This window comes from Archocentrus centrarchus, chromosome 18, assembly GCF_007364275.1.
Source record: "Archocentrus centrarchus isolate MPI-CPG fArcCen1 chromosome 18, fArcCen1, whole genome shotgun sequence".
Taxonomy (NCBI): domain Eukaryota; kingdom Metazoa; phylum Chordata; class Actinopteri; order Cichliformes; family Cichlidae; genus Archocentrus; species Archocentrus centrarchus.
In genome coordinates, this window is record NC_044363.1 from 22,609,519 (window position 1) to 22,637,469 (window position 27,951).

Below are 27,951 nucleotides of genomic sequence, written 5' to 3' on the forward strand. Positions count from 1 at the left end.
AATAAATTAATGAGGTCCAGTTTCATTCTCATGTTACTGAAGGTTTAGATCAGGTGTCTACTCTAAGCCTCATATTTCTGACAATAAAACATGTTCCACCTTCACCTGTCTGCAGTTCTCCTATAATAAACAATGTGCTATTTAAACCAATACTTTTAATTAGGCACAATATTAATATTTATAGTGCACATTGAAGAGGTTGATGTACTCCAACTAGTGACCTTTTGGTCACCGCCATCTGCCACACAGTATCTGTGTACAATCACTTGCTTGCACAGAAAGAGATATTAAAATACTTAAATACTGATTCTAGAAGATAGAATCAGTGCCTGATTACAAATGTTAAAGATCTGAAACTAAACTCATGGTCTATTATGCTAATACTACATAGGTCTAATACATAGATATCTTTTTTATTTTTGCACACATGGCTGCTGTTTAGATTGTAGGTAAATAACAGGTCAGATACATTTCTTGTTACTACAGTTGCCACATGAAAGCTTCCCACTCATTTATTACCCCTTCATGTTTATTCTTCAGATGACAAAATACATCACCTCTGACTATAAATCTCAAGATTCATGATACATAATTTACAGCAATAAATCTCTGATACAAATTTAATGATGTGAGTAAATTTTATACAGCGTAAACCAGAGAGGCAAGCAAAGAAGTCCTGATTTCCACAGAAAGTAAACAGACACCTCACAGGCTTATAAAGTATGAGAAACAGTTTAGTGTCATGCACGATAAGGAAGATTTTTAATACATCCCTACCTGAATAAGATGGCAGATAACACTGTCAGTGTTTGATATTTATCTGCAGTTTAATGACAGACAAACTCTTAAACACCTGTATCAGCCCCAGATTTCAAAGTGAACTTCCTACAAACAGTAACTGCTGCACAGGTGAAAAATGCTCAGCAAGGACAACACACTAGAATCATCTCAGTCAATCAGGTACCTACCAAAAGCTTTCCATCTTTAACACAAGGTTTATGACTAGTTATGAACCATTAATTTGTCACTTTAACACTAAAGCGTTGATATAAAAAAAATCACTCCAATTCATGCTCTGTATTTACCCTACTGTTTTTTAAGAACATATTTCCAAAAGTACAAAAACGTGTCACTAAATTGTGTTTGACAGTAAATATTTCAGAAGCAAATCTGTTGCGTGCCTCCCAAATTCCTCATTGTTTCCAAAAGTCTCTACACGTTGTCGTCGGGGTTGGCACTGCCACACAGGCAGGCGCACAAGAGGCCCAAGCAGCCGCACACGAAGAACACACCGAGCAGGATGTAGGCCAAGGTGGTGGTCCAGAAGGCAAACAGGTACAGGGTCTTGTTGCAGTAGGGGACCGGATGTGTTGTGTTTTTCTCATAGTTGGGCTCATAAATAGAATAGATCCACACATTACCTATTAAAAAAAAAAATGCAGTTGAAATGTCTGAGTTACAAACATGTCTACTCAGCTGGAGAGCAAGTGTTTGAACCAAAGATATAGGTATTTTAACACAGTAATAGAAAATGATATACTGCGTATGAAATGAAATATTGCTAGTCTGATGTTTTTCTCTCATTTTAACATATTCTACAATGTAAAAATGGTGAACCTATCGCCTGACTGATGAACTGCAGACTTTCTAGGATTATCTACCAAAAATCCCCCAAAACAAACAAACGCTCTTAGAAAGCAGCAGTCTTTTCAGTATTACTACCATTTACAGTGGTTCAGTCTGTCCAAGAAAATTTGGTAAAACATCCAAAAATATGTTGGCATTAGGGCTGCAACTAATGACTATTTTGATAGTCGATTAGTCATCGACTATTGAAACAATTAGTCGACTAATCGGATTATGAATCACATAATTATGAAACAGAACTTATTTAGCTTTCAGCTTTTACATTTGGCATAAGGTTATTCATGTGGCAGTAAAGACACGGAAGATGGATACTTCATTCAAAAATTTTAATCAGCTTTGCTGCTGATATAAATTTAACCGTCCAGTTTTCCAACCATAAAAAAAATATATAGTACTTTTTCTTCCCTGTAAAACAAAGTTAGCACAGTTTCACCAGTAGCCGCCATGACTAGACAGGAAGACGTCTCGCTTTGTTTAAAAAAAAAAAAAAAAAAAAAAACGGATCCAAGGTTTGGGACAATGTCACAATTTTTAAAAATCTTTTAAAAAACAAAACAAAAAACAAAAACGGAGTGAGTGTGAAATTTTCCCAAATCTTGGATCATTTAGCTCGCCGTGTTCACCATTAGCCGCCATGTCTAAACATGCAGCTGAATGCTATTGCGCATGTATGAAGCTCGCCAGAGCTAGACGGACAGGAAGATGTGTCACTCCGTTAAAAAAAAAAATTCATCAGTAATAATAAACGACTATTATTGACAATTAAATTCGTCATCAACTGTTTTTATTGTCGATTACTATCGACAATGACGACTAATCATTGCAGCCCTAGCTGGCATCACTTAACAGGCGCCAAACATGGCCTTACAAAAAATGCCAACTATAGTATGTTGAACTAAACAAACAAACAAATACTGTCTGTGGGTGTAAACATGTTCTTTCTTCCCTCTGATTTGATATTGTCCCATCTCACACATCATCCACATCCCATCTATTTTCTATGGAAATCGGCAGAGCATCCAGGACCCACAGCCTGCATGCAGACACACTTTGTTTTTCATCATGGCATCTGTTTGCCGGCGGTTATCAGGGCCGAGCCCAATCTCAGGGGGTGGCCTGGACACTGCACTGTGTTTCACCGGAGGTGGAGTGTCACCTTGTGGGTGTCTTGATGGAACCTGCATTTATTAGTGCACAAACTACAGATGCCTTGAAATGAAGGCAATCCCTCTGTTCCAAACCTGTACATTATTTAAAGGTGCCAGGCTTTAACAGTAGTCACATCCAAGAAGTGAAAGAACACTCTGATCTACCACCGCACAACTATATCTGCAACTATGCAATTAAAGTGAATGCACGTCAGGATCTCCTCAAACCTGTTCACTTGTATGGCATGGCCAGTACATCTCAGGCAGGATCCGATGTATGACATGACCCTATTTATTCCCAGGAAAACTTTCCATTCTCCTGTTGTCAGGGCCAGATTTTCTTTTCCAGTTTGGAATGCATACAGGTTGGTATCGTGCACAATTTCATCCAACATCTTCAGGAAATAGACGGACAAATAAATCTGCTGGTTCTGTTCCTTCAGAATTCACCTTTCATTTCCCTAAAAAACACAGCAGGTCGCCCTCAAGCTGGTTGCCTTTGGCTTTCCAGACATTTCTGATATTTTTCTGTCCAGTGGTTCATCTTCAACTCCTTCAGCATTCCCAGATCCACTGTCACTACTGCTAACATTGACTAATCCTGATCCTTTTTCTAGCAGCTATTCATCATCACTGCCACTGGCATCATCCTCACTTGACTCAGGTGGTATATGCTCCACTATCCTGCAGGCCTTCTTATCACAAGCTGCACTTAAACTCTACAAAATAGAGACACACTAATATAATATTACTAATAAAATAATGGATCAGTTCTGACCAATGAGAATAAAGAGCATATCGATCAACCAACCACTCAACCCTCAGACTACAAGAAGCATAATTACATCCATATTTACAAACTTATTTACCTAAATAACACAGAAAACTAGCTCTATACGTTGATCAGCGATCTAAAACTAAACCTTTAATGGAAGTAGACAGGAAACTGCAGCCTGGTTAAACGAGCTTCAGTGTCTGCTATGATGAATCTAATGGACAAGGTGGAGCGAGAGAGTATTTAACGTAGCACCATGTTTCTGCTGTGGCTGTCTTGGTGGATTCCTGTTCTGTTTGTGGTGCTGTACTGAGAGCAGTTGATATTTAATCCCCTTTGTGTGAAATTAAAAAAGTTGGTTTGCCAGGTGACCACAACTGTATCTACACAATTTTAACAGCCACCCAACCAGAAACAAGTGGCTCCCTTTGGGTTTTTAACTCACCAGCAATAAACCAGCAGAAAATAAAGAGGGATGTCAGGAAGTTCCAGGTTCTGCAGATCCAGATCAGCGGGTTGGAGGTGCCGTCTTCATGCTCCTTGGCGCAGGGCAGGCAGGCCAGCAACGCCAGAATCAGGCTAAAGACTCCCAACACTATCAGATAGATGGGGATGTAGTGCTGCTGTGGACATTCATCCAGGTATTTTGCCCCTGGTGGACACGAGGATGATGATACAGAGTCAAACAACAACAGTCACAGTTCCCTGAAAAGACATCTGTCATTAAAGGAAGTAAATATGTGGCTCACCAACTGCAATCTGAGCAATGGGCAGGATGGCTGTAAGCACCTTTGAAATTCCTGCAAAAAAAACCCAACAGAGACTATTTTCTTAACAAAATATTTACAGAAATTAAACTAAGACACCAGTGTTCATGACATTAACATCACTGGGTTTTACCTAGCGTGAATATTGAGGGTTGAGGAGGGCTCTGGATGCGTCCCAGAAGGTTAGCGCGTGACATTTTTGCTTATGAAGTCTCTTACCTGCAGAAGAAGAAAGGAGCCAGATAAGATTGTTTAGATTCTTTTGAAAATAAAACTGAAAATATGCAAAGTGATCTATCAGCCAGAAGTGGAGATGAAATACTTCAAACAAGCTTTCTGACTTCATTACAATATTGTAAAATAATAATATTAATACAATAATTTGTTTCTTTGTCAAGGAACTCCTGCAAGGCCCTTGAAGGTACTTACTTACATAATTTATTATGACGCCATCATTTTGCCTATCAACCACCTAGTAACAGGTTAAAATGACACATTTTAGCATATAAACTTTTTTTTTGTACTTTTCTCAGTGTGGTTAATATAGCAGTTTGCCAACAGAACAAACTGTAGGGTTGGGTACCAAATCTTTTAGGGTACCAACTGTCAGTACCAAGTTTTGGTACTAGGGAACTTCTGGGCTAGAGATAGAGAGCATCAGAGGAGCAAGAATAACTCCTCTGACATGTTGAACAACCAACACAGGAAAATGGCAACGTTGGTGAGCTGACAATGCTCTGTGCAACATTTGTAGCACAAAAGGGCCAGGGAAACAAATGTATTCTGATGAAACACCTGGTCAACAACTGTGCATCTTTACACTGGCCTCACTGAAATTTCTTATCAGAACGTTGTTTACGGTAAACAAATACTGTCAGAAAGCAACAAAGGCAGCTGGTGTGGTTTGTAAAAAGCATTAGTAAAATGTTTCAATCGTGAAGATTGGAGGGGTTTTATTGTAAGATAAAAATATGAATTTATCATTTCAACAGTACTAGAACTTATAGCATGCCAGCATTTTCACTCTGTCATTCCACAGTGACATTTTTGATTTACAGAGGCGACATTTTCCACAGGAAAACTCTACAGGTGATCACTAAGATTAAAAACTGCTTTATAAATATTCTTCTATTCATTGTTAAATCAATTAACTAATGGGACACACAGTAAACTTAATTGGTCACCTCTTAGTCTAGGAAAACGCTACAGAGGCATAATTTTAATTTTTGTACCATTTAGAGAGAGAGCCACACTGAACTCCTCCAAATATTTCACTTTTATTCATTAAAAAGCTGAAACCAGTTAGTGTTTAATCAAATAAACAGAATTATTGATCAATGCTTCACAGAATCTGAAAAAAAATAACTGGCCATGTTTAGGAAGAAGTAGTTTTACCCATTTGTGAACACTGCATCACTGTTTTTTAAGACTCAACCATCGCTGGGTTGGTTGGTTGCTAATAACAGACTTCCATTAGTTTATATTAACTAAAGAAAACTGATAACTTAGTGGAAAACAAGGAAACTAAAACTTAAAAGCAGCCTAAGGAGATCTCTTTTGCACTGCAGCAAACACTTTTACGCTATAAAACCAACTGTCTTCTTCACCGTCTCTTAAGCAGTAACTGTTGGCTAACTGCACTGAAATGCAAAATGTGGCCGTTAGCCACCACGTTTGGGTTTGTTAAGCACTTTATAAATTATAGCTGCAAGCAGCAATGAGAGGGCCGAGCAGTGAGATACAATGGTTGCTAGGAAACACATTGTGAGAATAGCAAGGAAGAGGTGTTAAGATCTGCCAGCAGGTTGTATGGTAAAACACATTTTTGTTAATTACAGTTCCCCCCAGAGGCATAATGACAAATTCCTTGTGCATCCTCAGGGAGGGGTCCAAAAGTCAACTGTGAAGTTTGGTCTTGAAGGCCACAGCATTGCATAGATGTAAGCTCACTTCCTTTTTGGCGGCTTCACCATCAAATTGGATTAATTGTGGCAGGCAAGTGCTTCTGGAAATCAAGATGAAATGTGGTGACTTTTGTGAGGCTTTCTCTGAAGATCGTATATACCAAGTTTTGAGGAAATCAGAAAAAAATTTGTGACCCGTGAAAAATTTGGTTCACTTTGTATAAAATCCAATATGATGGTTCAGTCAATTCTGTCACCATAAAAACTTTGGCACTTATCAGTCTTGGGAGCTCTGACAGTAAGAGCAGGCATACAAATTTCATTATAAATCAAACACATGAGCCGTTACGAGTAAAAACACATTTATTATTATTATTATTATTATTATTATTATTGCACCCCCTAAAAGTCAAGTGTCACAAAAAGTCTTGTGCTCCATTCTGAAAGGGTCTCAAGTATACAGTATATTACCAAAATTATTCACTCACCCAACTAAATCATTGAATTCAGGTGTTTTAGTCACTTCTGTGGCCACAGGTGTATAAACCAAGCACCTACTGTAGGCATGCAGACTGCTTCTACAAACATTTGTGAAAGAATGGCTCGCTCTCAGGAGCTCAGTGGATTCCAGCACGGTAATGTGATGCCGCCTGTGCAACAAGTCACAGTCAACTCTAAGTGGTATTATAACAAAGTGGAATCAGTTGGGAATGACAGCAACTAAAACACAAAGTGGTAGGCCATGTACAATCACAGAGTGGGGTCAGAGGATGCTGACGAGCATAGTGTGCAGAGGGCACATGCAAAGCACGCCAACACTGGACTCTAGAGCAGTGGCAGCATGTTCTCTGGAGTTTTCTGGAGAATCAATCAGGTTTCTTTGTCTCATGGACAAGTGTGGGTTTGGCACTTGCCAGGAGAACAGTACCTGTCTGACTGCATTGTGCCAATTATAAAGTTTGGTGGAGGGGGGGATTATGGTGTGGGGTTGTTTTTCAGGAAAGGAACTTCAGCATACCAAGACATTTTGGACGATGTTATACTCCCAACTTTGTGGGAACAGTTTGGGGATGGCCCCTTCCTGTTCCAACATGACGGCACACCAGTGCAGGTCATTGCCTTGGATGGATGATTTAGAGCAGATTTAGAGCACCATTTTTCCTCGTGGTGTCGATGTACAGACCGAGCGGTGTAATCATCTGACAGCAGATGACCACAAGATGCGATCAGCTCTATTTTACGCAATAAAATAGTTTCACAACTTATAACCCAAGCACATCCAACCAGGTTACAACACTACAATTGACTGCATGCGTATCACATCACAAACATAAGCAAGTTTCTCCCCGAAGCACGACCGGGAATCTTCGTTACTCTCCTTCACTTACATTTGGGTTTCGTTTTTCCTCCACTCAGTGAGATAAGAACTCCTAAACCAAAACAAGGAAATAAAGTCTCCAAAGAGTGTGGCATCTCTCTCTCTCTTTTTTGTGTCTGTCGCACACATCAGTCTGTGCTCCCTGCGGACATGCTGACGATCAAAACATATTTATGATGATGCGCATGTAGTAACCTGCTGTGCTGTAAACTGGTTGGATGTGCCATGGGAAACGAAACTGCTTTATTGCGTAAAATAGAGCTGATCGGATCTTGTGGTCATCTGCTGTCAGCTGATCGCACCGCTCGGTCTGTGTCAGTCAGTCACTCCAGGTTGTTGCTGCGGTCAGCACCGGCGCGCCTGACTCCAACAGGCTCTCCTCCACACAGTGCTCATTTATAAAGTTTCACCTCGTTTCACCACTTCTTAAGACACAGACAGAAAGTGGACAGCACATCCTCGGTTTCATAACATAAACCCCACGAAGAGGCAGTACAAAAGAGTGTTTCTCGTTACGGGTCTTTTAATAGTGGGACGGGTCACACCAGCCTGAATTCAATTTACTTTTCATGCAACTCTCAACTATGCGCACAGACTGCAGATGATTAAATGCAGTGAACATAGAGCGGATTCAGTGTGTGCGGAGACTGACTTGAAGTCCCTCTGAAGTTCCGTGAAGAAGAGGCGTGACTGCGTGCTCTACAAAGTCAGTCAGACCAATATAACTGGAACAACAAAGGCAAAGAAACAACCTGTGCACGGCAACACACAACCCCCCCCCCCCCAAAAAAATAAATGAAAACACCCCCCCCCCAAAAAAAGGGGGGGGGGACTGAAAAGTTCGCTTTCAAACCCAAGTTTCCGCCTGATCTTACTAAAGCGCGCAAACCACAACGTTAAACTGCAACCTCGCCTTTATTTTAGAGTTTGCAAAAGGCGTCTCCTCCTCCATAACACACCGACCTGAAGTCCGCCGGGTTTACCTCCAAATAACAAACAAACAAACAAACAAATCCCCATGTCCCTGTGAAATCTTCGCCACTTACCTTCGCCTCACTCAGAGCCGACTTACTTCCAGCTGCTCGCTGCTTCTCTGACGGTCTCCGCCTCTCGGGAGCGCGCGTTCACGCGGTCAGCTCATTGTATACAAGTGAGCGGTGACGGGCTCCAGCGTATCAGGCTTAAAGATGTTGATGACGAGTGTCAAAATGACTGCAGTGGGTTCAGGGGTGTGTATACAGGGGCCCTCCACGTAATACATGAATTTAAGTATTTCAGTGGTGTGCTAATTTCTATTTTTGCACCTTACTTTGGAGGTAAGTATTGTACCGTCTGCTCCACAACATCTATTTTAGTAACTTTTTAATTGATTTTTAACCTTAGGCTATTAATCTATATAAATCTGCCAATAAATGTGAATGATCAGGGGCTCAGCTTTATACTTTCTGAGGTAGAGGCGGACGTATTTTTAGCCCACCCCCCAAAAAAAAACAAAACAAAAAAAACACACACACACACAAAACGCACCCTCTCAAAGTTTACTGTTTATGCTTGCAGATCTCTTATCCGGGGTCAGGTCGTTGTTTTTTTTTATTTTTTTTTATTATCTGTTATATTGTAACTACAGCACACAGTTGCTGAACAGTGACCTGTTATTTTACTACTAGTAACTTAAGCTAACCGTAGTACCGGTATTTAAAAGTCTCCTCTTGATACACTGACATAACCTGCAGACTGTCTTTAAACCACTTTGAAAAGCTTTTTTTATCCCAATAACATTTTATCCTTCTCCCTTTTCCGTTTTCTGTTTTTTGCCCCGGGGAGCTTTCTTTTTGCCTCTCCATCTTTAACTACCTGTCGTCAGATTATAGCACGATTCAAATGAAAACAGTCGCAATCGAGCGTGTTCTCGAAAGCGCCTAATTTCCCCGCATCGCTTTGGCGCCCCCCCTTGTGCAGCGCCTCTATGCATTGACAGGGGCGGAACTTCTGGGGGGGCTGGGGGGGGGGGGGCACGCCCCCGGCCCGGGCCTAGAGGGGCTCCGGATGGGAGAGAGAATCAGAAATCATGTATCCAGGCCAGGCCTCTATCACGTCCAAGGAGAGCTGGAGAAGGAGGGCCCTCTCCTGATTGTATCCAATTGAGCATGTTTGTTGCCAGAGGCACATCATATTTTATATCGGGGGGGGGGGGGGGGGGGGGGGGGGGGGGGGGGGGGGTTAAAGGTAGCCACAGTCAGGACTGAGTCATGGTTGCTAAAAACTTTACAAGACTGACTGATGGTGTAAAATATTGAATAAAATGTGCTGTGTGACTGGCTTTATTTTCACTCTTACATTAATCTTTATGACACACAAATTTTCAAGTGGATCGCCGATATTTTCTCCAAGTGCATTGTGGGTGAAACTCATCATGAACCGTCTACCAACTTCATCATCAGTTACTTGGCAACAAATTGTTAACTAAGTGGAGAATTTTTACGGACTAAGCTAACACGAGTGGCTCTTCATATAAACATAAAAGCGGAGCGGCAAATCGAAAAGAAAAGGAAAAAAAGAGAGATATACAGATCAATGAAGTGTGTCGGGGTTTTGAAGCGACTGTGGGCACATCAGCGTCAGAGCTTGAAAACCAAATCCTGGGCTCTATAGAGAAAAATGGAATAGATCTGTCAAAATGCCGCAGACAGGGCTATGATGGGGCCGCGAATATGAGTGGTGCGTATTCAGGCATACAGGCAAGAATAACGGAGAGGGAGCCCCTTGCCAGTTATGTTCATTGTACTGCTCATAACCTCAACCTTGCTCTAAACGACTCTGTTAAAAATGTCCCTGGAGTGAAGCAGTTCTATGACACTATAGAGAACCTGTACAACTTTTTTGGTCACAGTATCAAACGATGGGCGCTCCTCAGTGAATTAATGACGCGAGAGAGCAGAACTGTCACAATAAAACGCCTCTGTCCCACTCGCTGGTCATCTCGACATGATGTGCTTTTTAAGTTACAGTAAGTCACAGACATGGAGACATTATAAAAGCCCTTATCAAAATATCCCTGACCAGTGACAAAAAAGAGGAGTGTAGTGAAGCAAGTGCACTCAAGAATGCCATAAGCAAATTTTCTTTCATATTTTTGGTCAACATGCAAACCAAGATTCTTGACTGAATGTAAACTACTCACCCCTGTGGTCTAGTCATTGACTGCAAATATGCACAAATAAACTCTGGTTCTCCTGCACTAAAGAAGAGCCATGCATATTACTGGCAGGTACAGGTACTAACAAGATTTTAAATAAGATTAGAATTTAGATAATTTTCTGGAACATATATAGAAACACAGTAGCATAATATAGTATTAATATTCAACATTTGCAAAAATTAGAACTATCAATAACTAGAACTCAACTATCAGCATTCAAGTATAAGTTCTGTAATCATATTTTGTCAGCTGACAAAGCAGAAATGCTACTGTAGTGGCTTCAGCTGCAGGTCATTTTCCATAAAGTCACCCTCCTAAAGTCATAGCCTAAGTAGTTTTTTTTTTCTTTTTCAAAAAACAAAACTGAACCAAATATTAAAACTTAAAACAACTTCTGCACGTGTAAGCCAGATGCATTGAGACCCCAGTGCAGTGGCAAGTGACAAACCAACCGACAGGAAGACGAGAAAAAGAAAGAGCTCATCGATTGGCTGGAGCAGCTGCCTCTGGAAGGTTAAAATAAATGAGAAAATGTTACTTCCTATGCTGCAAACTAGTAAGATTATGCTTTTTTTTTTTTTTTTTGGCTGAATGTTTTCTAATGGTTATGTATACCATAACATGGGGTAAACAGTGGGGACTGTAGTACACAGGCGTATGTAAGGGAGGCTGAGTCCTTTAAGATGTAGACCTTTATAAATGCATAGCTCTGAGTACCAGCAGGTGTCACCACTTCTTCATTCCTCTTGGCAGCTGATTTGGCCCTTGAGACCCTGACCATTTTATAAATGCAAGGCTCAATCAAAAACCAGAATGCCATCAAATGGTCATAGCTTGGAAATCTATTCACAAAAGAGAGAAACATGGGGCCATTAATTCATAATTTCAATCATGAATTAATGGCCCCACACACTCAGCAAAATGATGCCAGCTTTGACAGCTAAGCCAATGTCTCAAATTATATGCTATTTAACATTCAGATAGTCTGATTAAGAAGCTATTTGGTTCTGTATTTTATCTATAGTGTTAGGATATTGCTTAAATACCAATTCACCTACATGAGATATATATGTGTGTGTGTCTGTATACAGTGTTTTCATTATGACAGGAAACACTTTAACTCGGTGGTTCTCAAACTTTTTCCATCATGTCCCACTTTAAGGGTCAAAACGACACAGCAGCTCTAAGTAAACAAAAGACGGTGGAAAATATCGCTAGCTGCTATGCTAACATACCTGCTGACTGTTTACTTAACATTACTTTTCTCCAGTGGCGGATCTAGGATTTTTCTGAGTAAGGGGCCATCAAGGGGCCACAGTATTCATAGAGGGGCCAAATATTTGTGGTAGATGTACAGATTTCAGAATTCAGTAAACTTATGTGCCATTTCACTAAATAACAATATGAGGCATTTCATACATTACAGCATTAACTGTTGTTGCTCTCCCTAAATGATTTCTGACCTGATGAAAAGGTCAGCTGGCAGACTCACTCTTTTGCTCCAAAACTGCTGAATTCCCACCTGAGACTGACCCTTTCTTTTCATATTCTTCTCTATCACTGCCAAACATTATAGTTAATGTTAACACACAAATGCAAATTACAGTACATGAATTAGTATTACATGAATTAGTGAAATACTAACATTCATGTACAAACACAAGTAGGGCCTCAGTTAACATTACGCTTAACTAACTCTGCTTCCTAATTTAATGTTTATCAGACTTACGCTATGTGACAACCGTGAGTAAAAAGGGATTTATGACTTATTATTACCAACAAACTCCTCAAATGTAGACTGGCATCGGTTGTCAGTTAAAAAACTTTCTCCGCGAAATTGGTCAAATCTTCTTTTTCTTCTGTAAGCTTTATTCACACTGGACATTCCTATTTGGCTCATTAGCACTACTGGTGTTTCGGCATGGAATTGCATCCACCTATAATTTGATCCTTGCTCTCGGACAAAGGACAGATGAGTAACAGGACAGGGGCACGTCAGGGAGCTAATCAGATTTCAGATGGGGCCAATGCCCTTGTGGCCCCGCCCCTAGAACCGCCCCTGCTTTTCTCCCAGGTTGTTTGTATGGGATTATATTTAGGTCAAAAGTCACGTGTGAGCAGAAACACAATCCACGCAAATAATTTTATTTCATGGGCGCATTCACAGTCGCTCAGTGAATTTCCATACGCGTAGAACTTAGTAGCCACGCGAAAAAAAGGAGCCAGTGCGCAGGCAAGAGAGTCTGTTGCGCGCGCGCTGGAGCAGTTTCACGCGCCCGCGGGTGACTCTCTGCACGCGGAACAAATTTCTAGCGAGTGCAGAAACAGACTTTTGGCCATCTGGGGCGGAGCCCAAAGGTTTCACAAGCCCTCGCATGATTGGTCACTTTAAGTAGATCACGCCCACAAGGTGAGGGCCTTAACCTTGATTGACAGCAGTTGTTAGGTAACATTGCACAATTGTTTCTTCGAAACCAATACCACATCCCACAGATTGAGAAACACAGATTTAACTGAAATTTGCATATTTGAAACAGTTAGATGAACAAAACTTAGGTGTACCTGGTATAGAATCTGATGTCGGTGTGGGAGCCAACAAACCGCTGTAATCCAAACTCACGATGGACACGCAGCTCCTGTATTTCCTTCCTCAGATCCTCTACCTCTTTACACAGGTCTTCTGCAGCTGATGCAGACATGTCCAGTGCAGACGGTTCAGGGACTGAGCAGTAGTCGTGATCTTTTGAGAGACTCTGCTCTTCCTACTCCTCAAGATGGACTAGTTCAGTGGGTCGCTCCGTTCTCTCCCAAACACTACACAGCAGTGGCTCAACTTTAAATCCATGCCACTCAAAAAGCATTGGTACAGCACCTCTAATCAGTCTTCTTCGACCATCAGGGGTCGTTGGTTCTATGAGCTGATCAGTGGCAAAGTGTCAGACCTTAGTGTGAGAGGTAATGGTGAAAGCATCCCGGCATATGTTTATCAGCCATCGTCTTCTCAAGTCGGACTGAGTCGGAAAACTATGGAAACTTAATACACCGTTAAATTTGGACGAAGCCCAACAAAGTGGGACAAACCCATTTCTTAACATGATTGGCCAAAAGAGGCATAAATCAAAATGCTAGGGTCTAGCCTGCCATATAAAAGAACTTCATATGTGCGGCAGACAGGAAGTGGCCAGTAGAGAGGCTACGAAATGGGTTTTCAAGAATTAATAATAACCAGAGGGCGTTATGTAGTTTTTTCAGGTGATTTTAGTGCTGCCAGTTAACAGGTTAATGTGTCCCAGAGTGCTGTTTCCTTCCACTAATAGGTTTGCAGAAATCAAGTAAAAAGCATACACACACACACAAAACATAATCCAGATGTTTTATCGATCAGCTGCTAAAAGCATTTCCTACATTCAAATATCAGCCACCTGTAGTTTGTTCTTGAAGGTCTTTCTCAGCTCCACTGGTGCTGAAAACTAATGTTTGACTATGGCTTTCTCAATACAAACAGGGCTGCAACTATTGATTATTTCAGTAATTGAGTATTCTATCGATTATTCCATCAAATAATCGGATAAGAAATTATTTTTTCGTATTAACAATTCATCAGCATGTTTCTCTGTGTGAAACAAGGTAGATGGAGCAGCTAGTGCTAATGGCAGCCCCGCTAGCAAACTGGTTATAGCCATCCATTTTGGTGGCTACAGCTGAAGTAAAGAAAAAAAAACAGCTGGCATTCTCTGCATAGCCAGCACAAGAGCGCGTGCACACACACGCACACTCACAGCGCAGAGCAGTGGGGGTGTGGAAAAACTTGTCAGCGAAAGTGTCGTTTTCAAATCAAGCACGCCTGTAGCGAGATCAGGCGAGCACATTGTGAATGAAACTGCCCCTGCTCTGTGGTAGACTGCAAATTGCGGTAAAATGATACAGGCGCAAGCGGCGGTAATAGCAGCAACCTAGCCGGGGCGGAGGCCGCTCCTGTTTGCTAAATGCAGTGACAGCAGAGTTCCGAAAATGAAACGGTGAAATCCTCAGCCCAGCGCACCAGCCTCTCAGCAAGGCGCAACGCCTGGCGATCAACCGCTAGCTAGAACACTGCAGCATGCCTGAACACGCAGACACACACAATCACACACCAAATCTATCGCATCCAGGAGATACAGCACTGTCAGGATTCTTTTTTGCTCCCTTAATGTAAGAAAGCCTTCCTAGAACACAGAGTAAAGGCTATTTTATGCCTTAGTTTAGGTTGCATGTATACCTCACTGTATTTGACATTACTGCACTTGTGATTATTTTTGCATTTAAGAAAACGTTTTCTTTTAAAAATATAGTACACCGAAGTGTACCAAATACAATGAAGGGTTTAGGGTTTTTTTGGACAGGTGTATGCAGCTACTGTAAAAACTGTAATTTTAACAGCCCCTCATTATAATGAGGGGCTGTTGAAGTGCATGCTTTTTTTATTTTAGTGTTAGTGTCCTTACACGTGTGGAGAGACAGAAACATGCAGCTGTTTGCAGATATTTCATGATCAGCTCTGCAGAGGAGCTGAAGAGGAGTCCAGCCTGTGGCTCTTACAGTACAGTACTCATATAAGAGTACAGTCATATAAACCGTTTCAGTGCCTCATCTTCAGCTGCAGGTCTGAGCATCCTTCAGTTCAGGACAGTCAGAGCAGCAGAGATTATGTCCAAGGAAGCTCGTTCCTGCCACTGGAAAAATAATTCCCAACCGTAACTCAAAGTTTCGAGTTAATGAGAAAGCAGGAAACATCCGCCGTCCCACACTTCCACATGAGCACTTTGCTTCCGTACCTTTCATGCTGTTATTATTCGCTGGAAGACGCTCAAAGCTGCAGAACAGGAGCCAACTTTTTTTTTAATCCTTATTGAAATATATTCAACATACAATGTTATTAATATACATTTGAGCAGAAGAAAAGAAACAGACATTATCCAGGGGGTTTACAAAGAAATATATCAAATACGGAGCAAAAATAATAGGTTTTAATAGCTTTCTTTTTAGTTGAATCCAAAATACTATTTATGTATTGTTCAGTTTCCTTTTGAAATGCTAAGAAAGAGGGCTTTGAGTGACTGAATTTCGCTTTATGTATATGATATTTCCCTGTAATTATTATCAGATTTATGATGTACAATTCTTTTTGTTTTTTACTTTTGACATTATAGAAACCAAACAATACATTGTTCCAACTTAAAGAAAATTCTGAGTCTATCTTCATCTTAATGAAACGGATTACATATGACCAGAAGGTGGCAGTAAAGTGACATTTCCAGAACAAGTGTTTTACAGTTTCAGGTTCAGTTTCACACAAATATCTTTCTTGCTTGCTTGGCCGGATAATATCTATGAATTAGCTTATAAGACACTTCTCTCACTTTGTTTGTCAGCAAATATCTGTACGGAAGATTCCGCACATTACCCCAATAAGATCACCGACCACACCAGACCAGTCACTGTGGGAGTAGTGGTGATATCTTTTTGAAATAGTGATCTAATATTACGGTTGTTGTTTTTGGATGTAATAAAAAAAACTATTTTGGCCCACTGAAGTTAAAGTGGGCTCAAGAGAAGATACACAAGCAGGTTTTTCACCTCCTCTTAAAAGCATTGAAATACCAGAGGGTACAGCATCCATTACAATCACAAATTCTTTTGGGGTAACAGGAATGCCACTTCTGAAGGAACTCAGTATAATTTAAAAGGTTTCCATTTTCATTTAACAACTGGGTTACTAAAAATATGTTACTATCAAACCACACATTAAAGAACGATTTGCTTTTGTATCTAATATACTGGTTATTCCAAATGAAGCATCTATATGTGGAGAGAAATTATGTTTATAGATTAATGAACACACCAACAGCATTCGCTTATGGAAGTTTGACAGAATGAGGGGACGTTTTTCTATTTTATAATCACATAATAGAACATATTGAAGGCCTCCAATGGCAGAAAAGATATGCTTAGGTATAAAGTTCCAGATAGATGTGGGATTGTGTAAAAACTTCTTTATCCATTCTTGATTTTACTACCCTCAACAATACCTTTATTTTAAAGGTATTGTTGAGGGTAGTAAAATCAAGAAAGTTTAATCCACCAGAATCATAAGTGTTCATAATTACAGATTTTTTTTAACACAGTGGGTCTTGGTCTTGTTTTCACAATGTTCATCCCAAGATACATGGTTTTAGTTTTAATTGGTATGTTGCAAGTATGTGTAAAAAATTCACCAAAACCGAATCGCTCAATTGTTTGAAATATAAAGTTATTTTTAACTGTGTCAAATGCATTATAGAACTCTAAGAAAAAGATAAAAGTGTCATCAGAACACAGGAATGAGTAATTGATCAGGTCTAAAACAAGTCGAATATTATTAGAAATATGTCTCTTCCTCATGAATCCTGACTGAGTCTCATCATTAATCGGATCCAGAACATTCTTAAGCCGTTTAGCAAGTATTGTAGCAAAAACCTTATAGTCCGTGTTCAATAATGAAATGGGTTGCCAATTATCAATGAGTAGACACTCTTTTTGAGGTTTTGGGATTAGCATAATCAGGCCTTGTGTTAGTGTAGGAGGTAAAGTTCCCTGCTCCACACTTTCTAATATCACCTCCAGCAAAAAGGAAGCTAGATTTTCTATAAAGTTTTGATCAAATTCTGAGGTGAGACCATCAACTCCAGGAGATTTATTAGTTTTAAGATGTTCTATAGCACAAGTCACTTCCTGTATGGTTATAGTCTCATCAAATTGATCTCTGGCATCTTCAGTAATTTGGGTAAGATCGCTCAGAGAGTTGAAGAACAGAGTTGCAGACTGATGAAAGTATTTGCTTTTGTATAAGTTTCTGTAAAAGCTGGCGCAGAAGCTTGCTATTCTACTTGGATCATCGTAACAGCCAAATGAATGCTGAGCTGTTGGATTAAGTTCAGCTTTCCTCGATGTCTTTCCAGAACAGGAGCCAACTTGATCACGCTTGCTTTACACTGATGTACCCGAGTGCGCATGTGTCGACGCCGTCTGCTTCCAGGTAACAAGGAACTTGCGTCTATCATGGAGCTTCTTGATTGGCAGACCCAACTAGAAATTTCGAGTTATGCATGGCATTATTTCCAAGTGGAGGAAACGAGCTTCCATAAATGTCTGAACTGCAGCACTGACCTTAAATGAGCATCTTTATCCGGGGTACATTCACGGGTTAGCTGTCCCACACATTTACTGATAAGCACAGAAACCACAAACTGAACTTGCCGACAAAGTGCGACGGTGCCCACATAATGTGCGCTGTCGCACTTTGTCGATAAACAGGAAACGGGGGCTTGGAAGGGACAAACTACCTACCACTCGTCTTTTGCTTTATTATAGGGCGCCGAGAGATATTCAAGGAGTTTCACTCTGAAAGAAAGTCAAGCCCAAATAAGCAACATCACGTTCAAAAGCAAACCCAAAAAAGCCGCAACCCACAACTCACGAGATTTGCAAGCGACTTTAGAAAAAACTGTAGTGTAGCTATTTACAGGTGAGGCATCGCTGGACTCAGAGAGTCCTGATTTTTAAATTAATATTTAATCACACTATAGATTACAAAATGCAGTGCCAGTCAAAAGTCTGAGCAGACACACATATGAATGGTTGAGCGTTGTCTCACAGTGTGACTGGAACAGTGTATATTCTAATCATTGTATATCAATATCTGCAGTCAGAAAACTCTTAAAAAGCTAGAAAAGCAGTTTGACAAAGTACTCATGCTGCCAAAAACCTGAAGACTGAAATCCCACCAAAAAAATGAGTCTATCTTAATATAAAAAGGGAAAAAGTCCTGACAGTTTTCACTTTTTAATTTCTTTTGAAATAAATCAATGAGGTCCAGTTTCATTCTCATGTTACTGAAGTTTTGGATCAGGTGTCTTTTCTAAGCCTTATATTTCTGACAGTGCAGTAAAACAGGTTATAAACATGTTCTACCTTCACCTGTCACATTCTCCTGTCTGCAGTTTTCCTATAATAAACAATGTGCTATTTAAACCAGCATGTGTCAGTCTGAGAGGTGATATGCCTGTCTCCTCTCTCCTCTGGATTTTGTCAAACCGCCATCCTTTCCGTTCTGCCTCCCGACGCTTTTGCCACCTGTCCTTGATTTTCTGCATTATCATGCCCTTAATCTGTCCTGTTGAAACTAATAACCAGCCGACCCACTTAAAGACTTTGTGACTTCCCTTGCAATCCTATCTGCCATTTAATTTCCTCTAAACTCCATGATGTGCTGTTACCCATAAAAAGGTGACCATGCATCCCATCATACTGATGGCTAAAAACTCAGTTGTCTACTTAATATTTTTAATTAGGCATAATATTAATATTTGTAGTGTACATTGAAGAGGTTGATGTACTCCTACCAGCAATTCTCCTACTAGTGAGATTTTGGCCACAGTATCTGTGTACAATGGTTATCACTTGGTTGCACAGAAAGAGATATTTAAATACTTTGATAGAATCAGTGCCTGGTTACAAATGTTAAAGATCAGATACACTGAAACTAAACTCATGGTCTATTATATTAATACTACATAGGTCTAATGTCTGTGTAGATTCTCAGTCATCCAGGTCATAGTGGTCTCTGGAGCTTGAAAAAGGCGACTGGACTTCTTTTTGTTTCTTGAAGACGTTTCACCTCTCATCCGAAAGGCTTCTTCAGTTCTCAACCAAAAGGTGGAGAGACCCAGGTATTTAAACCCCTGTGGGCGTAGTCCCCTGGAGGTGGTTATGACCCTCTATTGATCATGTGCTTGAACACATGTGCCCAGGTGTGAAGGGGGCGTGGGTCATATTTAATCAGTGGTTTCAGTTGAAACCAATTTAGGACTCCGCTCCATTGTTTCCTGTGGCCTATTGAGGTCACTGGAACAAAGGTGTGAATGGGGGTTGAGACGTCTGGGAAGGGAGCTCAGGACAGCACTGTAAGCGGGGGAAAGTTGGTGACGTAATCCACCTCCTCTGTTCAATGATGGTTGTTCACAGTGGACATAGATGGCTTCTTTCACTCCTCTTTCAAACCATCTGTTTTCCCTGTCCAAAATGTGAACATTGGCATCCTCAAAAGAGTGCCCTTTTTCCTTCAGATGCAGATGTACTGCTGAATCTTGTCCTGTCGAGGTGGCTCTTCTATGTTGTGCCATTCGTTTGTGAAGAGGCTGTTTGGTTTCACCAATGTAGAGGTCCGAGCACTCTTCACTGCACTGAACAGCATACACTACATCGCTGATCTTGTGTTTGGCGGGTTTGTCCTTGGGATGAACCAGTTTTTGTCTTAGGGTGTGACTTGGTTTGAAGTATACTGAGATGTCATGCTTGGAGAAAATTCTTCTGAGTTTCTCTGACAAGCCTGACACATATGGGATGACAATGTTGTTCCTCTTGTCCTTCCTATTCTCTGTAGTTTGTGTTTGGCCTTCATTCCTGTGCATCTTAGCTGATTTGATGAAGGCCCAGTTGGGGTAACCGCATGTTTTGAGGGCTTTCTCAATGTGTGTGTATTCCTTATGCTTCCCTTCTGCCTTAGAGGGAACACTTTCCGCACGGTGTTGAAACGTCTTCAAGAAACAAAAAGAAGTCCAGTCGCCTTTTTCAAGCTCCAGAGACTACATAGGTCTAATACATAGATATCTTTTTTATTTTTTGCACACATGGCTGCTGTTTAGCTTGTAGGTAAATAACAGGTCAGATACATTTCTTGTTACTACAGTTGCCACATGAAAGCTTCCCACTCATTTATTTCTCTTTCATTTTTATTCTTCAGATGACAAAATACATCACCTCTGACTATAAATCTCAAGATTCATGAAACATAATTTACAGCAATAAATCTCTGATACAAATTTAATGTTGTGAGTAAATTTTATACAGCATAAACCAGAGAGGCAAGCAAAGAAGTCCTGATTTCCACAGAAAGTAAACAGACACCTCACAGGCTTATAAAGTATGACAAACAGTGTTTAGTGTCATGCATGATGAGGAAGATTTTTAATACATCCCTACCTGAATATGATGGTGGGAAACACTGCCAGTGTTTGATATTTATCTGCAGTTTAGTGACAGCCAAACTCTTAAACACCTGTATCAGCCCCAGATGTTCAAAGTGAACTTCCTACAAACAGTAACTGCTGCACAGGTGAAAAATGCTCAGCAAGGACAACACACTAGAATCATCTCAGTCAATCAGGTACCTACCAAAAGCTTTCCATCTTTAACACAAGGTTTATGACTAGTTATGAACCATTAATTTGTCACTTTAACACTAAAGCGTTGATATAAAAATCACTCCAATTCATGCTCTGTATTTACCCTACTGTTTTTTTAAGAACATATTTCCAAAAGTACAAAAACGTGTGACTCAAGTGTGTTTGACAGTAAATACTTCAGAAGCAAATCTGTTGCGTGCCTCCCAAATTCCTCATTGTTTCCAAAAGTCTCTACACGTTGTCGTCGGGGTCGGCAATGCCACACAGGCAGGCGCAGATGAGGACCAAGCAGCCGCACACGAAGAACACACCGAGCAGGATGTAGGCCAAGGTGGTGGTCCAGAAGGCAAACAGGTACAGGGTCTTGTTGCAGTAGGGGACCGGATGTGTTGTGTTTTTCTCATAGTTGGGCTCATAAATAGAATAGATCCACACATTACCTATTAAAAAAATAAATACATAAATACATAAAAGGTTTAAATTAAGATTTAAGTGGCCAGTCTTTGAAGTTTGGAGGACTGAGCTGGCAGATGTATGTCACCAAGTGATGTGGCCTTAGGAGCAGTCAAAGCCTCACTGACTTTAAAGAAATAAACATTTTTATATTATTATTTTTATATTATATATTTATTTATTTATATAACATTACACACACACCATCTCTCTCTCACCCAGGGCTTTGTGTGCCATAATCCATTCTTACAAAAGGCATAGAGTGCCATCTAATGGTTCAGACGTGTTACAACAATGTGCTTATTCTCACCCTGATGCACCTTAATGCTCAGTTTCCCACTTATGGATACCCCCGCCATAGGGATGAAAAAAATCCAATTGAAATGTTTGAGTTACAAACATGTCTACTCAGCTGGAGGGCAAGTGTTTGACTTCTGAACCAAAGAAATGTACACAGTAGCAAAATGATTTACCGTATTTTCCGGAGTATAAGTCGCACTTTTTTTCATAGTTTGGCTGGGGGTGCGACCTATACTCCGGAGCGACGTATATGTGACATTTATAACACATGAACCAAAATACTCCAGCCACTTGACATCTCCGTGAACTGCAGCTTTAAGGCAGTCTTGCGTAACCTGTGGGCGCAGTGGATGGTGGATGGAGAGCACAGCTTAACGGCAACTGGGAGAATGCGCCACCCAACTTTCCTGGAAGTCATTGGATGGATCAAGAAAACATGGGCTTCAGTGACAAACCATCCTGTTGGGATTCAGAAAGGCTGGAATAATTGGAACTGCAGCTGACGACGAGTCTGACTAACGCGACACAGAAGAGGAAGCGGCGCTTCGTCTACGGAGTGTACGGAATTGTTTAGAAGTGACACCGAGGATGAAGAATTCAATGGATTGATGGTTTGGTTAACTTGTTAGTATGTTCTTTATGCTATGGTTATCTGAATAACTTAATGTTACGTTAACATACTGTAGCGATTCTCTTAGTTAGAGAGCGTGTTGATGTTGTGGGATTTCGGACTGTTCGGGAGGTTCGCGAAGGCAGCATGGAGAGAGAGAAAAAGACCGAGAGCTTGCCTGTGTGTGTGTTGCTGTTCCGCTGTTGTAGTTGTGGTTGGCGTGGCTGTGGCCTACAGCAGCCGTTTTTCTGTTAATAAAGACGACCTTTGTTGTGAATATCGCCGACTTTGGAAGTGTGTTTACAACGTTACAATACCGAACACGTGTTCGTTGTGCGTCATGTAGCTGAATGTGCTACGTTAGCATAACGTAGGTGTAACCGTGTTCGTCCTGTTCTTTAATCCATTATTATTTTAAATTGCCGTTCAAGATGGAATTTCTGCTCTGAGTCTCGGATTCTATCAACCCCCCCCCAAAAAAGTGCGACTTATAGTCCAGTGCGACCTATATATGTTTTTTCTTCTTTATTATGCATTTTTTGGCTGGTGCGACCTATACTCCGGAGCGACGTATAGTCCGAAAAATACGGTACTGTGTATGAAATGAAATACTGCTAGTCTGATGTTCTCTCATTTTAACATATTCTACAATGTAAAAATGGTGAACCTAGCTCCTGACTGATCAACTGCAGACTTTCTACGATTTTCTACCAAAAATTCCCCCAAAACAAACAAAAACAAATAAGCAAACACTCTTAGACAGAAGCAGTACTTTCAGTATTACTACCATTTATAATAGTTCAGTATGACCAAGAAAATTGGGTAAAACATCCAGAGCACAAACCAAAAATACGTTAGCATCACTTAACAGGTGCCAAACATGGCCTTCCAAAAAGTGTCAACTATAGTATGTTGAACTAAACAAACAAACAAAATACTGTCTGTTGGTGTACACATTTTCTTCCCTCTGATTTGCTATCAGCTGAATTTCAGCTGTGCTGCCTGAAGTCTGTTGGTGCTGCATGCTCCAGTGTCATAAATACCCTGAACGAGTGGAATGGTGTAAAAGAAACTGAAGTAACACCTTGTGATTCTTTTGCTGTATGTTGTCACAAAGATGTACAACTACATCTGCAACTATGCCATTAAAGTGAATGCACCTCAGGATCTCCTCAAACCTGTTCACTGGTATGACATGGCCAGTCACAGGAACGATATCTGATGTATGACATGACCATGTTTATTCCCAGGAAAACTTTCCTAGGAAACTTTCAGATTTTCTTTTTCAGTTTGGAATGCATACAGGTTGGTATTGTGGACAATTTCATTCAACAGATCTTCAGGAAATCCTCACCTCCTTCAGCATTCCCAGATCCACTGTCACTACTGCTAACATTGACTAATCCTGATCCTTTTTCTAGCAGCTATTCACTGCCACTGGCATCATCCACTTGACTCAGGTGGTATATGCTCCACTATCCTGCAGGCCTTCTTATCACAAGCTGCACCTAAACTCTACAACATAGACACACTAATATAATATTACTAATAAAATAATGGATCAGTTCTGACCAATGAGAATAAAGAGCATATCGATCAACCAACCACTCAACCCTCAGACTACAAGAAGCATAATTACATCCATATTTACAAACTTGTCCTTCTCATTTTTGTCTCTGCTGGCTCCTTGCAAGATGTACTAATGTAGATGGAATGTGTGTATTTATGAGCCACACGCACACATGTGAACACACAACCTAAATAACACAGAAAACTAGCTCTATACGTTGGTCAGCGATCTAAAACTAAGCCAGGAACCTTTAATGGAAGTAGACATGAAACTGCAGCCTGGTTTAAACGAGCTTCAGTGTCTGCTATGATGAATCTAATGGACAAGGTGGTGGTGGTGGTGGTGGTGGTGGTGGTGGGGGGGGGGGGGGGTATTGTAGCACCATGTTTCTGCTGTGGCTGTCTTGGTGGATTCCTGTTCTGTTTGTGGTGCTGTACTGAGAGCGGTTGATATTTAATCCCCTTTGTGTGAATTTATAAAGGTGGTTTGCCAGGTGCCCACAACTGTATTTACACAATTTTAACAGCCACCCAACCAGAAACAAGTGGCTCCCTTTGGGTTTTTAACTCACCAGCAATAAACCAGCAGAAAATAAAGAAGGATATCAGTGAGTTCCAGGTTCTGCAGATCCAGCTCAGCGGGTTGGAGGTGCCGTCTTCACGCTCCTTGGCGCAGGGCAGGCAGGCCAGCAATGCCACAATCAGGCTAAAGACTCCCACCACTATCAGATAGATGGGGATGTAGTGCTGCTGTGGACATTGATCCAGGTATTTTGCCCCTGGTGGACACGAGGATGATGATACAGAGTCAAACAACAACAGGCACAGTTCCCTGAAAAGACATCTGTCATTAAAGGAAGTAAATATGTGGCTCACCAACTGCAATCTGAGCAATGGGCAGGATGGCTGTAAGCACCTTTGAAATTCCTGCAAAAAAACAAAAAAAAACAAAAAAAGAACACCACAGATTATTTTCTTTACAAAACATTTACAGAAATTAAACTAAGACACCAGTGTTCATGACATTAACATCACTGGGTTTTACCTAGTGCGGATGCTGGGGGTTGAGGAGGGTTCTGGATGCGTCCCATAAGGTTAGTGCGCAACATTATTGCTTATGAAGTCTCTTACCTGCAGAGGAAGAAAGAAAGGAGCCAGAAGTCTAAGACAAAGATTGTTTAGATTCTTTTGAAAATAAAACTGAAAGTATGCAAAGTGATCTATCAGCCAGAGGAGGAGATGAAAAACTTCAGACAAGCCTTCTGACTTCATTACAGTGTCATACAATAATGAATGTTAGTACAATAATTTTTGAACCCTTGAAGGTTGTTACCAACATTGTTTATTAAGATGTCATCGTTTTGCCTAGCAACCACCTAGCAACAGGGTAAAATGAAACATTTTAGCACAAAAACTTTTTTTTTTTTTTAAACTTTTCTCAGTGTGGTTAATATAGCAGTTTGCCAGCAGCACAAACTATAGGGTTTCCTCACTACTAAATATTCCACAGTCAACTGTTAGTGGTATTATAAAAAAGTGGAAGCAGTTGGGAACAACAGCAGTGAAGTGGTAGGCCATGTAAAATGAGAGTGCGGGGTCAGAGGGTGCTGAGGTGCACAGTGTGCAGAGGTCACATGCAAAGCACACCAACACTGGACTCTAGAGCAGTGGAAACAGGCTCTCTGGAGTTCTTTGGAGAATCAATCAATCAGGTTTCTTCAACTGGTAATCTGATGGATGAGTCTGGGTTTGGTGGTTCCCAGGAGAACAGTACTTGTCTGACTGCATTGTACCAAGTGTAAAGTTTGGTGTGGGGGTTATGGTGTGGAGTTGTTTTTCAGGAATTGGGCTTCAGGATCGCATCTTGCGGTCATCTGCTGTCAGCTGATCGCACAGCTCGGTCTGTACACCGACACCACATGGAAAAATCAGTGTCCGACTCCAGCTTGTTGCTGCGGTCAACCTGACTCCAACAGGCTCTCCTCCACACGGTGCTCATTTATAAAGTGCTCTACAAGCCCGAACATTGCAGCCGTTTCACCACTGCTTAAGACAGAGTCAAAGTGGGCAGCATATCCTTGGTTTCATAACATAAACCCCACGAAGGGGCAGTACAAAAAAAAAAAAAAAAAAAAAAAAAGTGTGTGTTTCGTTACCGATCCTTTAATAGTCTGACAGGTCACACCAGCATGAATTCAATTTACTTTTCGTGCAGCTTTCAATTATGAGCACAGACTGCATTTGAGTAGATACAGTGAACACCCGTGAAGAATAAGAGGCGTGACTGCGTGCTCTACAAAGCCAGTCAGACCAATATAACTAGAACAGCAAACGGAAAGAAACAACCTGTGCACGGCAACACACACATAAAAAAAAAAAAACACCAAAAAGTTGGGGCAGTGGGCTCCTTTTCAAGTTGCCTTTAACGGGAGTTGGGTGGATTTCCAGAGCTCCCATGGGAACTAAAACACTCGCTTTCAAACCCAAGTTTCCGCCAGATCTTACCAAACCACAACGTTAAACGGCAGCCTCGCCTTTATTTTAGAGTTTGCAAAAGGCGTCTCCACCTTCATAACACACCGACCTGAAGTCCGCCGGGTTTAACTCCAAATGACAAACAAACAAATCCCCATGTCCCAGTGAAATCTCCGCCACTTACCTTCGCCTCACTCAGAGCCGACTTACTTCCAGCTGCTCCTGCTTCTTTGACGGTCTCCGCCTCTCGGGAGCGCGCGTTCACGCGATCAGCTGATTGTATAGAGGTGAGCGGTGACGAGCTCCCGCGTGTCAGGCTTAAAGATGTAAATTGCTCCGCTCCTCGCACCTGTTGATGATGATGAGTGTCAAAATGACTGCAGTGGGTTCAGGGGTGTGTCTACAGGGGCCCACCATGAAAGTATTTCAGTACTTCTGCACCTAGTTTTGGAGGAAGTATTGTACTGTCTACTCCACTACAGCTATTTTAGTAAGTTTCTAATTGATTTTTACCCTTAGGCTATTAAACAAAAAATATAAATCTGCTAATAAATGTGTATGATTATTGTAGATTATTTTATTCATAATTAAAACCCATAATGAGTCTTAAACATCGTGCACGTTGAGTACTTTTACTTTGCATACTTTTTTTTAATTTAAGGCTTTCTTAAGTAGGATTTTGAATGTAAAAATATTGCAGTATTTCTACATTTGAAGGATGTAAATACTTCTTCCACCAGTCTGGAAAACATTTACTTAATACGGTTTTAGACTCTTTTGTACTTTCAATGCCATCTGCCTAAAAGTTGTTCCAAGAGTTCTCCTTTAGGAGACATATTTCAAATTCCCAGGTTAATATGTTAAACAGATGTAAAATATTTCAGAAAAAAAAAAGGGAGTAGGCAAAATCAGTCAAAGGGACATCAAATGTAAATAAAACTGAATTGTCAGAATATTGATAACGTTATTTTTCCACTACGGTCATGGTAATTTAAGATCCTTCACTTTCAACGCTCACAGGCGTCCACACTCCTGATAAACAAATGCTGCCAAATGAGAGCAGATAACAGCAGAATGAGCCGTCTGCTTTTATCAGAGCTTTATTGTTTGCATTTAAACAGCAGAGTGGAGCTCTGCTAATATGAGCAGTACTCTGTACAGGTGTTTTTGTGAGCATTGTAATCTGTAACAATGCCAGAAGACAAACCTGTCTCCTTTGACCTGCGTGGGAGGACTCAACTTTGCTCTAGTCTAAATTCTGTCTTGTTAGTTTAACCGGTGAGTCTGATGACAGGAAATACAATGACTTCTGTTTAGAATGACTCGCCCTGCCGGCTCCCAGTGAGGTCACTGGAAGGTTTATAGCATGAAGTCATGCTGTGCACTGATGGAGAAAGAAGAATGTTTAATACTTTGATCTTAATTGTTAATGTTTATTCTTTTAAAAAAAAAAAGGTGATTACA

The 27,951-nt window shown here is 40.8% G+C and overlaps 2 protein-coding genes across 3 annotated transcripts; both read right to left on the reverse strand.

Moving 5' to 3' along the window:
* Positions 1-510: 510 nt before the first annotated feature.
* LOC115797402 (transmembrane protein 272-like) lies at positions 511-8,741 on the reverse strand. Of its 2 annotated transcripts, none has more exons than XM_030753973.1 (5): positions 4,771-4,789; positions 4,471-4,556; positions 4,320-4,370; positions 4,016-4,222; positions 511-1,421 (listed from the first exon to the last, which is right to left on the reverse strand). In XM_030753973.1, the coding sequence occupies exons 2-5, from the start codon at positions 4,532-4,534 to the stop codon at positions 1,213-1,215; spliced, it is 531 nt and encodes a 176-aa protein (XP_030609833.1). In that variant the 5' UTR covers positions 4,535-4,556; positions 4,771-4,789; the 3' UTR covers positions 511-1,212. The 2 variants fall into 2 exon arrangements, with proteins under 2 accessions (XP_030609833.1, XP_030609832.1); XM_030753972.1 differs by lacking the exon at positions 4,771-4,789 and adding an exon at positions 8,666-8,741 and having other exon boundaries at positions 512-1,421.
* Positions 8,742-20,590: 11,849 nt separating this feature from the next.
* Positions 20,591-26,753, reverse strand: LOC115797438 (transmembrane protein 272-like). The gene is made up of 5 exons (XM_030754018.1): positions 26,672-26,753; positions 25,058-25,143; positions 24,889-24,939; positions 24,585-24,791; positions 20,591-21,520 (listed from the first exon to the last, which is right to left on the reverse strand). The coding sequence occupies exons 2-5, from the start codon at positions 25,119-25,121 to the stop codon at positions 21,312-21,314; spliced, it is 531 nt and encodes a 176-aa protein (XP_030609878.1). The 5' UTR covers positions 25,122-25,143; positions 26,672-26,753; the 3' UTR covers positions 20,591-21,311.
* Positions 26,754-27,951: the final 1,198 nt, after the last annotated feature.

Bases quoted from the DNA above. Each gene is read 5' to 3' on its own strand.
- LOC115797402 (XM_030753973.1), bottom strand. From the start codon at position 4,534: ATGTCACGCGCTAACCTTCTGGGACGCATCCAGAGCCCTCCTCAACCC. The intron at 4,371-4,470 runs GTAAAACCCAGT...TTTTTTTTGCAG, and splicing joins ACCCTCAATATTCACGCTAG to GAATTTCAAAGGTGCTTACA. The intron at 1,422-4,015 runs GTGAGTTAAAAA...TTTTTTTAATAG, and splicing joins TTTCTGCTGGTTTATTGCTG to GTAATGTGTGGATCTATTCT.
- LOC115797438 (XM_030754018.1), bottom strand. From the start codon at position 25,121: ATGTTGCGCACTAACCTTATGGGACGCATCCAGAACCCTCCTCAACCC. The intron at 24,940-25,057 runs GTAAAACCCAGT...GTTTTTTTGCAG, and splicing joins ACCCCCAGCATCCGCACTAG to GAATTTCAAAGGTGCTTACA. The intron at 24,792-24,888 runs GTGAGCCACATA...CGTGTCCACCAG, and splicing joins CATTGCTCAGATTGCAGTTG to GGGCAAAATACCTGGATCAA.